An 18415-nucleotide genomic window follows, 5' to 3' on the forward strand; every position below is an offset into this window, starting at 1 on the left:
TTTTTTTTTATTATATAATAAAAAGAAAATGGATCGAATGGAAAAAGAATCGAGCAAGCTAGTGTTAGAGACCTTTTTTGCTTGTTAATTGTATAATAAATTAAAACAAAACCTAGATCGAATACAAAAAGATTAAAAAAGCTAGTGTTAGTTTATTTCAATAAACTATGAATGGAGTGCAAGTCTAAAAGGGACAAGTTTTTTTTTTTAAGAATATAATTAGAATAGAGAGTGCTAGAGTTAGAGGGTCAAATAAAGATGTAAGAGATGTGTTTTTAGCCGATTCTTGAAGCTGGCTAAGGACTCGGATTGAGTTGGGCAGGTCATTCCACCAGGAGGGAACATTTAATTTAAAAGTCTGTGAAAGTGATTTTGTGCTTCTTTTGGATGGCACAATAAAGCGATGTTCACTTGCAGAACGCAAGCTTCTAGAGGCACATAAGTCTGAAGTAATAAATATTGGTAAAGGGGTGCAGTGCCAGTGGTGGTAGGCAAACATCAATGCCTTGAATTTTATGCGAGCAGCTATTGGTAGCCAGTGCAAATTGATAAACAGAGGTGTGATGTGCATTCTTTTCAGCTCATTAAAAATTAATCTTGCTGCCACGTTCTGGATTAATTGTAAAGATTTGATAGAACTGGCTGGAAGACCTGTCAAGAGAGCATTGCAATAGTCCAGCCTGGACAGAACAAGAGCTTGAACAAGGAGTTGTGAAGCATGTTTCGAAAAAAAAGGGTTATCATCTTATCATCAGCTTATCATCAATCACAACTCCAAGGTTTCTGGCTGTCTTTGAAGGAGTTATGGTTATTGTGCCTAGCTAGATGGTGAAATTGTGGTCACGCAATGGGTTTAATGAAACCGCAAGCAGTTCTGTCTTGGCAAGGTTGAGTTGAAGGTGATGGTCCTTCATCCAGCAAGAAAGGTCGGTTAGAGAAGCTGAGATGTGAGCAGCTATCGTCGGATCATCAGGGTGGAACGAGAGGTAGAGTTGAGTGTCATCAGCATAGCAGTGATATGAAAAGCCATGTTTCTGAATGACAGAACCTAGTGATGCCATGTAGATAGAAAAGTGAAGTGGTCCAAGAACTGAGGCACCTCAGTAGCTAGATTTTGCGACTTGGAAACCTCACCCCTCCAAGATACCTTGAAGGACCTATCAGGGAGATAAGACTCAAACCACTGGTGTGCGGTTCCTGAGATGCCCTTTGCCAATAGGATTGACAGGAGGATCTGGTGGTTAACCATGTCAAAAGCAGCGGACAGATCCAGCAAGATAAGTATTGAAGATTTAGATTCAGAAGATCAACAACTGAGAGCAAGGCAGTCTCGGTTGAATGTTCACTTCTGAAGCCAGACTGGTTGCTGTCCAAGAGGTTTTTCTATGTGAGAAAGGCAGAGACTTGGTTAAACACAACTCATTCAAGTGTTTTTGCAATGGAAAGAATAATGGATACCAGTCTGTAATTCTCTAAAAGAGCTGGGGTAAGAGTGGGTTTCTAAAGTAGTGGGGTTATCCAAGCCTGTTTAAGTGTTGAGGGAAACACCAGTGTGAACGGATGTGCTATTGGTGTGAGTGAGTGCAAGTACAACTGAAGAAGAAATGGCTTGAAGTAGATGAGATGGAATAGGATCAAGTTGACAAGTAGTAGGATGACTGGAAAGGATAAGTTTGGAGACTTCTGCCTCAGAGAGTGGAGAGAAGGATGTGAACAAGTATGTTTGCTGGTAAGATGTGCTTGACAGATTGTGGTGTGGAAAACATCAAGTCAACATCAGTCTCTGTTTTCCATGACCGAGTTGGCTGCTTTGCTTTGGCTCTCTTTGCAACAGGTTCTTTAGCACTTTTATTCTCACATCTGAAATAAAAAAGTAAGCATGCTGTATACACAAACTACATTATTAACATTATTGTTATGTTCACTGATACTGGTACTAATTTATGGAAACAAAGAACCCAATTACCACATAGCACACATAGTTTACCATACAGCAAATAAATCAAATTAAAGTAACATCTGTAAAATAGTGAATGCACACTTACTCTAAGATTCTGAATGGAGTTGAAAACTGAACGAGACCTGTGTCCCCTTCCTGTGCGAGATGCAGGTAAAAGCAAGAGTGGTGTATTCACAGTCCTAAAATAATTTTATAAACAATTATTAGCATTTTTTTTCCCACAGTACCTTAGTATAGTATGCATACTTCATGAGAAAACAGAATGCCAACATTTTAATACTATCAACCACAAATAATATTACCATATTGTGTAGGCATAATAAAAGTACAATTACTATACTGTGCACTTACTCAGTATGATTTTCCAGCGAACTCAAAACTGAACGACACGCGCATGCCTTTCTTCTGCAAGATGCCGGTGATGCAGCCACAGTCCTAAACGAAAATAGAAACAGTTGTTAGCAATTACCAGAAGATGCATAGCTGATAATAAATTGCATCATCGATAAGAAAGGACGTGCGTATTTGTCTGTCGATGGGTCACTTATTTACAGCTTATTTGATACATTTACACCTCAGACTATCGCGAACACCAATGACCAGGTATAACACATTCAAAACATTTACACCAGAGTAGATATTCGTGAACAGATGCTAAAAATAAATTATTGTTAAGCACGTTATAAAGAACTTCGCGAGCAGAGCCTATAGTAAAGTTTAGTCTAAACATTCTTACTCTAACATTATTAACATTATAACTCATATTACTTTTATATCGTTGCTGTCTATTTTATAGAACATTAAAAAAAAACATCCTGGCATTGTGAGACATTAGATGCAGTGAATTAATCTTCATAATGTTTCACTCGATTATACATTTAGTAAGGAATCATGGTTTGGAAAACTAATGCAAGTAGGCTTAATAAAAAAAGACGGTTACACTTTACTTGAAGGGGTGTGCATAAGACTGACATGACACCTTCATAATCATGACATGACACATATCATGAATATGAAGGAGGTTTTATGCATGTTTATGACAACTGTCATTAAGTGTCATTCGCTCAGTTATGTAATTTTTAATGCAAAGATGACATTGTTTGAGATGTCTTTGTTATGGGCTATGGTTAGGGGTAAGGGTACGGGTAGGGTTAGGTTAGGGTTAGGTCAAATAATGTCATATTTGCATTAAAAATGACATAACTGAGCGAATGACACTTAATGACAGTTGTCATAAACATGCATAAAACCTCCTTCATATTCATGATATGTGTCATGTCATGATTATGAAGGTGTCATGTCAGTCTTATGCACACCCCTTCAAGTAAAGTGTTACCAAAAAGACTTACTCGTGTAAATGATATTCTCCACTGGAGGAAAATCCAAAGCTTATTCCTCTCAGCGCCTCTTCATCTGAGGTAAATTCTGTCTTATTCCTTTCAGCTCCTCTTCATCTGAGGTAAATTCTGTCTTATTCCTCTCAGAACATCTTCATCTGAGGTGAATTCTCTTATTCCTCTCAGCGCGTCTTCATCTGAGGTGAATTCTGTCTTATTCCTATCAGCGCGTCTTCTTCCAGAAATGAAGTAGCCATGATGAACTTGAGGAAAAGTCTCGCTACTTGCAGTGATGTGGGTGTTTATGTGCCGCCCGTCTCACATGGACTATTGTAATGTCAAAAGCGAAATCGGCTCATGGGCGTGATCTAATTAGAGATAATGAAGGCAGTCGGGCAAGACTTGACATTGCGTTGGTTTCGTACTGATTACTTTGTCACATAATATTTGTTTTCAACATGACTTACTTAGTTTAAAAGTAGACATGTCAAGCTTTCTATAGATATATCTCTCATGTACTGTATGTGTGTCAAATATTCGCTGAGTTTCAGTTCATTTTAGTGACATGTTTCAAACAGAAATGTGCGGAGAATGAGACGGCTGAAAGCACACCCTGTTTATTTTCTTTATTTTACAAAAGCACAATGTTTTGTTGATATTGTGAGTGTACACAAATAAAAGTAGACCCTTTACAGATTTAAATGCTGTATTACTCTTATATGTACAATCAAGTATGGCAGAGCATTTTAAGTTATTTTCGCTGTTATCATTAAAATCTGCAAGTGGCACCACCGTCAACCCCAGGAGGTTAATAAATCAACAGGCAGAAGAAACACAGGAGATTAACACAAATCAACATCAATACTGGAACTAAAGAGCTAGATTAAAACACAGGGCTTAAATAAGGTAATTAGGGAGAACTGAAACAGATGTGGAGCTAATTTAAAAAAAACATGGAAACTAATAGAAAAGGGAACTCAATGTGGAGACAGAAACAGATCCAAAACAGAACATAACCGTGACAAGCATATAATGTTGGGTACATTTTCCATTTGCTTTTTAATGGCTTATTTTGAAGAATGTTTTGAAATTTGGCATGATTCAGAAGCGTCTTAAAATTCTCAGACCAATTTTGAGATCTTCCATTCAAATTCAGTATCACCAACTGCTCAGAGTTTTCCTCTGATTCCTTGGGTCATGCAGAGTTCATCGATCACTTAGCTCAATAACACATTTGTCCAGTTATCACCTTAGACAAATCCACACAAAACCGACTAAATACATTTTTGTTTTTTTAATTCCTTAATGTCAATGCAGAGTGAAAATTTCACTGTAATTTTCAGTAATTCTTAGAGCATGTTACATCGTACAAGTGACTGTCTTTATGATAACATTATTAAATTATTCAAACAATTGATCTGTTTAAAGCTCAGATTCATTCAGGATTGAAACACCATTGCTGTGTGTTCCTCGGATATGTGCGATGGTTGATTTTCCTTTGGCCCTGTCATTTGACAGAGCCAACAGTACACTGTACAGTGTATATAAAATTAAAGAAGTTACTCTGTGTTAACTTCTTGTTTATTGAAGTGTTGCATAACTACAAGCAACACTGCAGTCTCAGTCATGCAGTCACACAATGATATTGCATTCCAAGAACATACAGTATTTCTTGAAGTTTTTTCATTTCCTAGTTCATCATGGCCTTTGATTATATCTTTCTCATTTTTGCTTAGTCATTCAGATCCGTTATGTCCATTTCCTCTGCGTTTTTGGCTGTCCCTCCTTAGTTGCATGTACTGACTCTTGCATCTTTCTCAATAAAAGCTTGTTCTGTCTTTGTTTTTCATATATTAGGAAATTCAGACCTTTCATGTCACCATTGCCTCTTACCCTGATATGACCATGGATTGGGATTTCTGCCTCTTTTTGTACCTGTTTTGTGGTAAGACCAAAACATGATATAATGTGAACTTTTTCAAATTGGCACAAATGTAGAGTTGCACCTCTTGACCAAAAGAAGAAATATAAATTGTCAAAATGTATGTTTCATTAAAATCCTAATGAATTTGTACTTATTATCTATGAAAATGTTACCGGTTTAATGGTAAACCATGAACCATGAGAAGAAGACTAGTTAGGTATGCAGGCGCTAACCCATTAAGGGCCTTATAGGTAAGTAATAATATTTTGTAACTGATACGGAACTTAATAGGTAGCCAGTGCAGAGACTGTAAAATTGGGGTAATATGATCATGTTTTCTTGACCTAGTAAGGACTCTAGCCGCTGCATTTTGGACTACCTGAAGCTTGTTTATTGAGGATGCAGGACAACCACCTAGCAGTGCATTACAATAGTCCAGTCTAGAGGTCATGAATGCATGAACTAGCTTTTCTGCATCAGAAACAGGTAACATGTTTCGTAGCTTGGCAATGTTTCTAAGATGGAAGAATGCCGTTTTTGTAACATGGGAAATATTATTTTTAAAAGACAAGTTGCTGTCTAATATAACACCCAGATTTTTGACTGTAGAGGAAGTAACCGTACATCCGTCTAGTTGCAAATTGTAATTCAAGAGATTCTGTGTACTGTTTTTTGGTCCAATAAGTAATATCTCTGTCTTATCTAAATTTAGGAGAAAATTATTGGTCATCCAATCTTTTACATTTTTAACAAACTGTGTTAGCATAGATAATTTAGAAGTTTCATCTTGTCTTGTTTAGATATATAGTTGAGTATCATCAGCATAACAGTGGAAACTAATCCCGTATTTTCTTATAATATTACCAAGGGGCAACATGTATATTGAAAATAGCAGAGGACCTAGGACAGATCCTTGTGGCACTCCATACTTTACTGGTGATATTTGAGATGACTCCCCATTTAAATGAACAAGGTGGAAGCGATCGGACAGGTAGGATCTAAACCATCTTAAAGCCTGCTCTTGAATTCTGCTACAGGTAACAACTCTTTCAGTAATTTAGTGGGTACAAGATCTAATAAACATGTTGTTGGATTAGATGCAGTAATAAGTTTATTTAGCTCTCCTGTCCTATAGTTGTAAAGCACTGCAGTTTTTCTTTGGGTGCGATGAATGAAGCTGAAGTATTAGATGCTGTAGAATCTACATTCATTATTGTATTTCTGATGTTATCTATTTTATCAGAGAAGAAATTCATAAAGTCATTACTAATAAACTGTGATGAAATATTTAGATTGGGTGGCATCTGATTATTTGTTAATCTAGCCACTGTGCTAAATAAAAACCTTGGATTGTTTTGGTTATTTTCTATGAGCTTGCGGATATACTCAGCCCTGGCAGCTTTCAGAGCCTGTCTATAGCTGGACATACTGTTTTTCCATGCAATTCTAAAAACTTCCAAGTTAGTTTTTCTCCATTTGCGCTCAAGATTACAAGTTTCTTTCTTGAGAGAATGGGTATTACTGTTGAACCATGGCACAGTACGTTTTTCTTTAACCTTTTTCAATTTGATGGGGGCAACAGCTTCTAATGTATTAGAGAAGATAGTGCCCATGTTGCTTGTCATTTCGTCTAGTTCATGTGTATTTATGGGTACACAGAGCAGTTGAGATAAATCAGGCAGGTTATTTCTGAATCTATCTTTAGTGGTTGGAACAATAGTGCTTCTTGGACGATAACGAGGAGCCATATAGTTAATATCAGTAATACGCAGCATGCACGATACAAGGAAATGGTCAGTAACATCACTTTGAGGTACGGTATCTATATCAGTAAGATCGATTCCATGCGATATTATTAAATCTAGCATATGATTAAACCGATGAGTGGGCCCGGGGACGTTTTGCTTGACTACAAGAGTTTATTAGGTCAGTAAACACAAGTCCTAATACATCATTTGTATTATCAATGTGAATGTTAAAATCTCCAACAATTAGTGATTTATCAACAGTAACCAATAGGTCTGAGAGGAAATCTGTATGATTTGAGATTCGATAGATTTCTTTTGCATATCTGACAGTGTAACATTAAGCAGAAGTATTTCGAAAGGGTTAAACCTGTATCCTGTTTTCTGAGTAACATTGAGAATATCACTATATATTGTTGCAATACTGCTGCCACGACCAGTCTGACAGGGCTCATGCTTATAACAGTAGCTTGGTGGTATAGACTCATTTAGACCAATATAATAATTTGGTTTTAGCCAGGTTTCAGTCAAGCCGAGTACATCAAATCTATTACCTGTGATCATTTAATTTACAATAACTGCTTTGGGTGAGAGTGATCTAATGTTTAGGAGGAGTTTTTGTTCATTTATTTTGCAATTTTCTGGTTTAATCATGTTCATATTATTTCTAGATCCTGCATTAAATTTATATTTTGTCCTCACTATTCGGGAAACAAGAAACAGTCTTTATATATTGGACAGCGCAAGTACTTCTATCATTTAAGCAGGTAGAACAATAGCCGTCATAGCAGTTATTTGAGAATTGGCTTACTAGTCATATGGAGAGTAGCATCCTGAAGATGTTGTCCGACTGGAGTTCCGCTCCGACTCTGCTGGGGTGCAGGCCATCAGCGCAAAAAAGCCTAGGTCGCTCCCAGAAAAGATTCCATTTATTTACAAAGATCAGTTTCTGTTCTTTACACCATGACAATAACATTAATTTAAAGCAAAAACTCTACTGAACCTTTCGTGTCCTCGTCGATACATGGGAAGCGGTCCTGACACGATGATCGTCGTCACAGGTGATGTGCTGCGTACCCTCTCGATCAGGCTCCTGAAGTCCCTTTTCATTGTTTCCGTTTGCCGCAGCTTGGCGTCGTTAACCCCCGCATGCCGCATGACTACGCCGATGCTCTCGTCGCCCTTCAGGATCGCGGGTATTCGCACAGAAACATCCAGAACATGAGCACCAGGGAAACAGTGAGTGTGCACATTACCTTCAGTTAACATAGCATGGATGTGCCGGATGATGGAGTCTCCGACGATCACAGCGTTGCGTTCCGTCTCGCGGAGGGGAGCAAAGCGGTTCTGGGTGGAGATCTCGAAGACCGGAGGTGGCTTAGGGGGAGAGGTCATCACCCAGTGCCTGGCTCACGTCTTCCCCTGCTGGTGCACTCAGGGTCCGTGGTGTCCCGGCGCCGGAGTGAAGGACATCTGGGAAGATCGCGTCCTGGGTGCACGGAGCCTGTGCACAGAAACACACGGAGTAGAGGTGGTGGGAGTGTTAGCAGTGCGCTGTATACTTACCCCTGATTTGTGAGCGTCAGCCCGGGATGTTTCCAGCGTGGCTCTCCGCTCTCTAAGCTGGGTCTGCTTCTCCACCAGGTCACGGATCTGCTTCTCCACGGCCTCCAGCTTGAGCTGCACCTACTGAAGCTCGAACGTGTCCTCACCTGCACTGAAAGGTAGACACACATCCGCCATTAATGCAAGTAACAGTGAGTAAAACAATGGTAATGTGTGTGAATAGAGTATTAGCAATGTAAGCGAGATTAGCGGCAACCACGCTCGCAATGCTAATGGGCTAGAAGCTAATAGTGGACTCAGGAAATAAAACTAATTATAAGGCGCTCTGATTATTTTTGTTGTAGAATACGATAGGGGATATATTCACACGTTATAGAAACGAAAATGATGGTGTATAAAATTGATTTAAAGATAAAAATAGACGATAAAGAATTAACTTGACAGAGCTCAAACTTAAAACACACGGCAGCAACAAACAGTAAGGGATGTTATGTCTTCCAGTATTGGGAGTGCTGATGAAAGTGATCTACTGCATCTATGCTTTGATCATCATACTGAATATGATACAGATGTAGTCTTTGATAAAAACATAATTTAATTTTCTCAGCTTTTTGCTTAAAACTTACACTCAAGTGTTGATAAAAAAGAATGCTTGAAACTAGAATAAAACAGATTGTTTTGTTTATAAGTAGAGGCTCTATTCTTTATTTTGTCATAATGCTCAGTTATTATATAATATTCTAGGGGCCAAGAAAATTTTGTGAAAATGATCAAAACCTCTGGCTGTGACAGGTAACTTTAAAAAAAAATGCTGGCAGGAAAAGAGTTAGTATTTTAAAAGAAGGAAAAGAGTACCATATTTGATTATCGCGATTTGAAAAGCTTGCAGTAAATACTGGTCAGCATTAAGCAAAGTTAGTCTCACGCAGGCACAACATCCAGCGCAGGTTTGGCTTGTGTGAAAACATGAATGAAGGTTTTATTACACGTGAGTAAATAACATGTTAGGTTGTAAGTGACCCAACCAATATTTTTGTTTGTTTAAAATCCAACCATCATTTTTAATGTTATTATTTTACTTTTTGAACACTTCAAGCACATTTTAATATTAATAATACTTTGATAATATTGACAACATCTTGGTCACTGTAATTGTGATATGAAAATTTCATACTGTTTCACATCTAACTATATGTTCAGATGTTTTAGGCTGTTATTATTTTTATTTTTATTTTTTTATTGTGTTGCTGTCAAACAATTTTGTTGGCTGCCAATTTGGTGATGTGTAAAGCAGCATCTTAAGTGAGCTCATTATTTATCTTTAAGATATGGGGTGATGTCACTGTCTGCCTACTATGTTGGAACGAGGAGCGAAGGAGCGAGGAGAAGTAGGAGAATTTGTGAAGTACATTCTTTATTAATCCATTGGAACACACACGTAGCACAGAAGAATGGACATTTAAAACTGGACGCAGGACACAGGAAAAACCAGGGCTTAAATATTTAGAACTAAAAAAGGAAAACCTGACATCAATGAACATAATCAACAAGGGAGAAGCTGGGTAATGGGGAGCACATGGGGAGCAAAACACAAGAAACAGGAACACAGGGCTGACATTACCTCCCCCTCCCGGAAGGCGCGTCTACGCACCACATAACTTCCAACGGGGAGGGGGGGGGGTAGCGTCCTGGAGGCCTCTACGTACAGGCTTACACGGGACGGAAGGCCTCCTGGGCGGTACCCGTTAAGGGACCCATGGTGATCAGGCAGTTCCGGAAGCCATGTCGGAGCAGGCAGACTAGTGAGCCATGGCGGAGCAGGCAGACTAGGGAGCCATGGTGGAGCAGGCAGACTAGGGAGCCATGGCAGAGCAACCAGCTCGGGGAGCCATGGCAGAGCAGACAATTCAGAGGGCCATGGCGGAGCGGCCTCCGTGACCTTGGCCTGGGCACTCGGCCCGGCCTCTGCGGCCGGAGTCCTATAGCAAGCCCCACCCCCCAAAAAAAATTATTGGGGGAAATTTCGTGTTCTGAGGCCCTCCGTGGACCTGACGTAGGAGCAGCGGCCCTCCCTGGGCAGGACTTGGAAGTCCCTCTCTAGGATTAACTTGTGAACCGGATCCCTCTCTGGGCTTAATTTAGGAATGGGAGCCCTCCCTGGGCTTAACTTGGGAACAGGAGCCCTCTCTGGGCTGAATGTGGAAACAGGAGCCCTTTCTGGGCTTAACTTGGGAACAGGAGCCCTCTCTGGGCTTAACTTGGGAACAGGAGCCCTCTCTGGGCTGGACATGGGAACAGGAGCCCTCTCTGGGCCGGACATGTGAACAGGAGTCCTCTCTGGGCTGGACATGGGAACAGGAGCCCTCTCTGGGCTGGACGTGGGAACAGGAGCCTTCTCTGGGCTGGATGTGGGAACAGGAGCCCTCTCTGGGCTGAATGTGGAAACAGGAGCCCTTTCTGGGCTTAACTTGGGAACAGGAGCCCTCCCTGGGCTTAACTTGGGAACAGGAGCCCTCCCTGGGTTGAACGTGGGAACAGGAGCCCTCTCTGGGCTGGACGTGGGAACAGGAGCCCTCTCTGGGTTGAACGTGGGAACAGGAGCCCTCTCTGGGCTTAACTTGGGAACAGGAGCCCTGGCTGGAGCAAGCTCAGGGGCTGGAGCCAACACTTGTGCAGACTCAAGGGCTGGAGCCGACACTGGAGCGGACTCAGGGGCTGGAGCCGACACTGGAGCGAACAATCTTTTTCTCCTCATATTCCTCCTCTGTTTGGGGTTAAGGAGCGGGCTGCTGTCAGTTGCGGGCTTGACAATGGAATGGCCTGCGGACTTAACAATGGAGCAGTTGGCAGGCTTGACTTCGGAGCGGCCGGCGGGCTTGACTGTTGAGCGCCCGGAGGGCCTGTCTGCTGAGCGGCCGGCGGGCTTGATTGCTGAGCAGCCGGTGGGCCTGTCTGCTGAGTAGCCGGCGGGCTTGACGACGGAGCGGCCGGTGGGCTTGACTGCTGAGCGGACGGCAGGCTTGACGCAGAACTGGTTCTGAATCGGGGCCAGACACTCTCCAGACACCGCAGGATACCTTCCCTCCAGCTCAGTCCAGTGGTGTCTGGGAGGTCCACGGGGCGATGGTAATTGGCCCCGATCCAGAACAAAGAATTTAGCGTTGCGATGTCCAGCGCCACCATAACAGCGAGCCCATAGAATTCTCGGGCGAACTCGACAAACGGGAGATCCCTGCGGGCTAGGGCGGAGAATCTCGCGGCGATCTCCATGGTCACAGGTCAATGGGAAAAAAAGATGACTTTCAGAAAAACTGAAACAAAAATGGGGAGAAGGGGCACCACTTACTGTTTGTAAGGTCTGGTTTTCTGTTATGGTCTGTCTACTGTGTTGGTACGAGGAGCGAAAGAGCGAGGAGATGTAGGTGAATTCTTGAAGTACATTCTTTATTAATCCATTGGAACACACACATAGCACAGAAGAATAGACGTTTAAGACCGGAGGCAGGACACAGAAAAAAACCAGGGCTTAAATAACTAGAACTAAATGAGGAACACCTGACATCAATGAACATAATCTGACAGGTGACAGAGTTGCAAATATTTTAGTGCCTTTTTGCAAAAAAGAAAGACACTTTTATCCAGCACAAGTCATTACAGATCTTCACAGAGTTGCATTGGACTCTGTTGGTGACATTTGCTAATGGTTTATTGCCAACTATTATTTCCACCTTGAAACAGGCAGCAACAGTCTTTTCCACCTGATTTTGCAAGATTTGTTTGTCAAAAATGTTCTAGTGATAATCTAGTGATCAAAAACATCTATTACATATTTCTATATTCAATTTATACATTTGATACTTATCATTTAGTTAGCTTGTCTGATTATTTAAAAGTTCAACCATTAGTTGAACTATTTTTCGTAGTAGTATTAATTCTAAAATTGTAGTAATTCCAAGTAAAACATTTTAGAAAATGACGTCAAAAAACCCATGCAATCTGCTGATTAAGTGCACTGACTGAGGTATCTTTTCCATGGACTTTCATTCACTTTTTCCTTGTTGATCATTCCAAGATGGCAGCACTTTATTTTGTATTCACAGCTTGAAATTCATGATCAAGATGATGTATATACTGCCCCATTAATTATTCTCCATAAAAATTAAGTTACTGTTACTAGAGTAGAAACTATTACTCCATAACATCAGTTTGGGAACTTCCTTATGAGTTAGCTATCTTCCTCTTCACTCTGTCATTTGAGAACTCAAACAATCTCTTTCTGTTTGTTTCCACAAAATCAATCAATGATGATCAATCAATCAAGTATTATGTTGTTTTTATAATGTAGCTCTTGCTGGATAATTAATTGCATCTAAAGTGATTAATCATGTAAACTGTGTGATTAGTCAGTTTAATTTTTAAGCTCCAAAAGTCACACCTTTTATATTTTTCAAATCATAGAAATTAGTGTTTGTACATGCAACACATAATTATTATGAATTAAGTACAAGGGAATGATCATATATTACTGTCCTTGACATAGAAAGTGTGAAAACCTCAGTAAACCTTGATAAAAATACATATATTATTGGCAGCTAAGTTTCAGTCAGTGTAGGTGGGACAGAGGCTTGTTTCCCCTCCCCAAGTTTTGCAAAAAGTTCCAGAAAGCTCTGTTGAAATGCAGCCTGCTGTCGTCTGGCCTCTGCAGCTTCTGCTCTTTCCTCAGCCAGTTCTCTCGCCCGTGCCGCAGCTTCTCTCGACACTTGCTCCAACAGCATCTGTAAGAAATGATCCATTGCAGCATTGGCTTCCTTCCTCCTGGCCTCCTCCAACTCCCTCATTTCCTTCAGTGCCAACATAACAAGTGCGTCTCCCCTTTTCCTCTTTCCTAGCGTGAAGACATTAATAAATCTATACTTAACAATCTAGTCTTAAACACTTACATTGCAGCTATTGCACTAATTGTACTACGCATAAACATTTTCACAGCACAGTTTACAAACTTCACAGAGTTAAACGATGTGTTTGATTGTAATGTTGGTTGGGCTACTAGATTTGGCCACTAACTTTGTACCAATGCTTATCTGGTAAATAGCAAACGTTGATGTATTTATCATGATTTATAACTTTATTTAAAAGTTACTTGCCTTTTACAGATATGTCAGTGTCACTGGCCTCCGAATCTTTGCTTTCCACATTTCTAGTGCATGCTGGTTTGTGGCCAAGGATTGCATCCATTGACCCATACCATTTACCTGTCCGTTGGTCAGAACTATTTAGGTTGTTGTGTTCTTTAATCTTTTTGTAGTCTTGTTTCAGTTTTTTAAGCTTTTCCCGACACTGCTTAGCTGAGTGGTGGATCCCGACCAGCAGCAGCTGTGCTGAGATGTTGCTGTACACTTTGCTGTTACACTTTGACGGCGCAAAAACTCTCTGAATTTCCTTGCTGGAGAAAATTCTCAGCAAGGCTTGTACCTCGCAGTCGGTCCACTTTTCTGAATACTCCATATTTGAAGAAAATGATTACAGTAAGATTTAGCTAATACAAGACCGAGTCTTCTTTGTCATTCGTTTATGCATTTGAGAAATGACGGGTCGCAGCACCTCTTTGCTGCAAAAGGAACGGAGAAGTTCCTCAAACAGTTCCTGAAACGGGGATTAGGTTCTGCATAGAACCGTTTTATTAATGTCACAATTCAGGGTTTGTAAAGAGGTTGATTTTAAATGATGGGGCAAACTGCAAACCCGCAGTTTAGTGGTGTTGATCATTTTGTGTGTTCATATTTAAGGCTTTGGCATAGCACCAAAAAAGTCCTGTTTGTTTCTCTTGGGCAGAGAGAGTGGAAATGAGTTCTGTAATATCCAATTCTGACAGCTTTGGCTCAAACTATCATAGATGAACCTCAGGGAAAAGTTACACAACAAAAAAAGTTCTTACTCAGTATTTTTGTCTTGTTTTACAGTACAAAAATCTAAACATTACAAAATCCAGATACATTTACTGGAGATACAAAATAATGGTATAACTAGTTGCTTATTAGCATGCATATTGGCTGTTTATTAGTACTTACAAAGAACATAATACCTTATTCTGTAATTAGATTTGTTAACAACTACCGTAATAACTATTAAGCAGCAAATTAGGAGTTTATTGAGGCAAACGTTGTAGTTAATAGTTACTTTATAGTGAATATTGGTCCCTAAATTAAAGTGTGACCAAAATGATATAAAATGTCTGCCAAGGGGGAAAGAAAAATAAACTTCCCTTCCCTTTGAATTAAGTTTTATTTTCCTTACCACTTCACTTTTTAAGTATAAACTCAATTTTGATAATTATTTTCAGAAAACAAGACTTAACCTATTTAGCATTTTCTGTAAATTCATCTTGATTTAAGATTTTTATTTTTATTTTAGATATTTGTGATGGAAAACAAGAAAAAAAATACTAAACCGCTTTTTTAGTGTAAGAGGAGTTGTTTTTTTAACCACCTCATCTTCTCAATAACAATATTTGTATTTTTCAAAATAGTGGCAGTTTGAGCAGACGGATTGCTAAAAAATTAACATATGTTATTTGTGTGTTTGTGCGTGTTATAATGGTCTTAATTTTCATCATCCAGCATTTCACTCAGTGCTGACATTCAACATCGATCCTGTGACTTGGAAGTACTTCACAAGAAACAATGATGTTGGCTTTGGCTATAGAGTGATACAGAGAGATACATCTAGGTGAGAGAAAAAGAGTTTGAATTAAAAAAATATATATATATTTTGTTTATTTATTTAAGACTATTTTGTATACAAGAAATGCTGGTGTGAACAACCATTACAGAACACTGACCCATCGCAATTCATAAAATATATATTTGAAACCTAACATGTTTTCCTTTACTTTTCTATAGTTTACTTGTGAGTGATCCTTTAGTACAATACAGCCATAACACAAGAGGACAAGTTTATAGCTGTACCATTTCACAGGAAACTTGTCTGCCGGTGACAATTAGCGGTATTTCGTTTTTCATATTTCATATTTACAAGTGATAAGTCTGTTTGACATGTAAAATCTAAACAATTTTAATTATTTATACAATGACAGTGCCTTCTGAAGCGGTTAACATGTCTCTTGGACTTTCTATGACTAAGGATACACAATCTTCTAAGTCAGTGGTATGTTGTATGTTCATCCTAAAACACAAATAAATACATATACACATGCCTGTAGTGATAGTCCACTGAAGGTGAGTAGTAGATGAACCCAAGTGCAGCTTTATTTACAACATAACCCAAACTGAGACTTAACTTGAACAGACTTGACTCACCGACAACAGGTACATACAGTGGGTACGGAAAGTATTCAGACCCCCTTAAATTTTTCACTCTTTGTTATATTGTACACAATGAGAGACAATGGCAACGTGATGGCTACTTATAGCAAACAATACAGGTCACATGACAAGAACCAACCAATGAGAGACAGGACACATGACTAAGACAACCAATGAGAACATATGAACCAAAGAACAAATCAGAACATAACACAAGATGCGTTCGACTTAACGCAGCACTGCGCTGATCGATCAATTTCTGACTTGAAGCAGTGCATACCGGTTAGAAATTTTGTCCAACTTGAGACGGCGCTGACGCCGCGTCACTGTCACGTGTGGCATCAAAGCACCGCGAGAGCGTTTCGAGAGCAGCCAGCTGTCTCAGCTGGCGCAGTTTCTTCAGAGCGGCTGCAGGAGCGTTGATGACGACACAGCCATTTCACGACTGGCCAGATTCACCGCATGACAACTATCACGTGTGTTTCTGGTTTATTTGAACCTTTTCAATTCCAATAATAGCCACAAATCTGTGTTTTTAGAACAGTAAAAGCTTTTTTACTGTAGTCGCAATTTTATATTGAGTCACGTTTATCATAAAACACTAATGAAAGCATACATTCCCCCACTTTATTAGTATTTAAATAGTATATATTTACGTCGAACTTTATTCTTGAACAGACGGCGATGTATTAAGACGTATATAATCAATATATATCTGTTGCTCATGAAAACGTTTCTGAAATGTCTGTATATTTGACAAATAATTGCATTTAATTAACGTCATCTGTGATAGAGTGTGCAAACACGGCGCGAGCATCACTAACGGGAGCAGAAAGTGTCCGGCTTGATGGCTCCGATTTTTAACTCTGCCCCCGACTGCAAGCGGCTATTCTTGATGACTGCCGTCTGTAGCCATGCTTCAAGTCGAACGCACCTACAGAAAAGGGAATCACATGACATGATCACAAGAGGAGCAAGGAACACATGACAAACCAGGAAACTAAACTAAAAGCATGAATACAAAGCAAAAGACATGAACACCAACACAACCCAAAACAAACCCTGACTATGCCTTATGTAAATTTTGGGCTGAATATTGCACTGATTGCATGATTTTAAACCAGGATTCTGGGATTTATACTTTCAACAATGATACAATGTTTGACATGTCTTTAATACAATGACTTTCCTTCAGGTTTGTGGTCCAACCATTCCTAAGGACTGCAAAGTGCTTACTTCCCTCAGTGGTATGTGCTTTATCATGAGTGGAAGCGATGCAGTGAGCGCACCTATACCAAGTGCTTTGAGAAGTTAGTGAAATTAAGAATTATCTAGATTTTTCTTTGTATTTTCTTTAGATTTTTCTGCTGATTGATAATCTAATTACATGCCTGTTTTCCTAAACTCCTCATTCACAGGCTGCCCTCTAGAAATAGACATCGCTTTTCTAATAGATGGCTCTGAGAGTGTAGAAGACGTAGATTTTGTTAAAATGAAAACTTTTGTCATAACAATAATCCAGAGTTTTTCCAACTGCAGTTCTCAGGTAGGAGTCCATATGGCCAATTTTTACATTTAGATGCTACTCAAAAAAGTGTGGTTCACATTGCAGCCCATAACCAATTTAGACAGGAATAGCATGTTTGAATGACATGTAATGCACAGACGTATGTGTTCTTCTTGTATAGTTTGCCATTGCACAGTTCTCCACTGGTTTTGAAATTCACTCCAAGTTTGAAGCAGTCGATGACATTGATTCATGGAGGAAAAGAATAGAAGAGATTAAACAGCAAAAAGGATGGACCTACAGTGCAAAGGCTATAAATAAACTTGTGTACGTCACTTCTAATGTTGTCAATATAGAGTATCTCAAAATGCCACTTCAGAATGTATTCGTGCAAACCTTATTTTATTTGATCCAAATCTCACTTTTAGTTCTTCTAAAACTGATTTTGTAGCATATTAAAGGAATAGTTCACCATAAAATGAAAATTTGGAGAAATGTGTCATTGCATCACTGTCTCCGCAATGGATCCTCTGCAGTGAATGGGTGCCTTCAGAATGAGAATCCAAACAGCCGATAAAAACACCACAATCATCCTCAAGTAATCCATACCACTCCAGTCCATCAGTTAACCTTTTAAGAAGCCGAAACCTGCATGTTTGAAAGAAACAAATTTAACTATAAAATGTTGCTTCTGGCTGAAATATAAGTCCTCTATCCATAAGATTGTTTCCTCCAGTGAAAAAAGCAACAGGAGAAACAACAGGAGATGCACTTTTTCACTAGAGGAAGCGTTAATAGGGATAATGGACTTGTAATTTAGTTAAAAACATCTTAAAAATGGATTTGTTTCAACTTTAGTCTTCTCCAGATGTTAACTGATGGACTGGAGTGCTGTGGATTATTGTGATGTTTTTATCAGCTGTTTGGACTCTCATTCTGATGGCACCCATTCACTGCAGAGCATCCATTGCTGAGCAAGTGATGGAAAACAAAATCAGATCTGTTGTCCAGAAACTCATCTACATGGCCTAAGGCTGAGCAAAGTTTCAACAAA

The 18415-nt window shown here is 39.5% G+C and overlaps 1 protein-coding gene across 1 annotated transcript in view; it reads left to right on the top strand.

Annotated features, from left to right (window-relative positions):
• The first annotated feature begins 14116 nt into the window (after nucleotides 1–14116).
• LOC107571762 (integrin alpha-X-like) overlaps nucleotides 14117–18415 on the top strand; it is a 34165-nt gene continuing 29866 nt past the window's right edge. Inside the window, exons 1-7 of the mRNA XM_016258123.1 lie at nucleotides 14117–14159; nucleotides 15150–15258; nucleotides 15432–15535; nucleotides 15626–15696; nucleotides 17050–17164; nucleotides 17273–17400; nucleotides 17543–17688. Of these exons, the coding sequence (XP_016113609.1) occupies nucleotides 14117–14159; nucleotides 15150–15258; nucleotides 15432–15535; nucleotides 15626–15696; nucleotides 17050–17164; nucleotides 17273–17400; nucleotides 17543–17688 (716 nt within the window). The remainder of the gene's footprint in view (nucleotides 14160–15149; nucleotides 15259–15431; nucleotides 15536–15625; nucleotides 15697–17049; nucleotides 17165–17272; nucleotides 17401–17542; nucleotides 17689–18415) is intronic.

Source organism: Sinocyclocheilus grahami, unplaced genomic scaffold, assembly GCF_001515645.1.
Source record: "Sinocyclocheilus grahami isolate Dianchi unplaced genomic scaffold, SAMN03320097.WGS_v1.1 scaffold1648.1, whole genome shotgun sequence".
Lineage (NCBI taxonomy): Eukaryota > Metazoa > Chordata > Actinopteri > Cypriniformes > Cyprinidae > Sinocyclocheilus > Sinocyclocheilus grahami.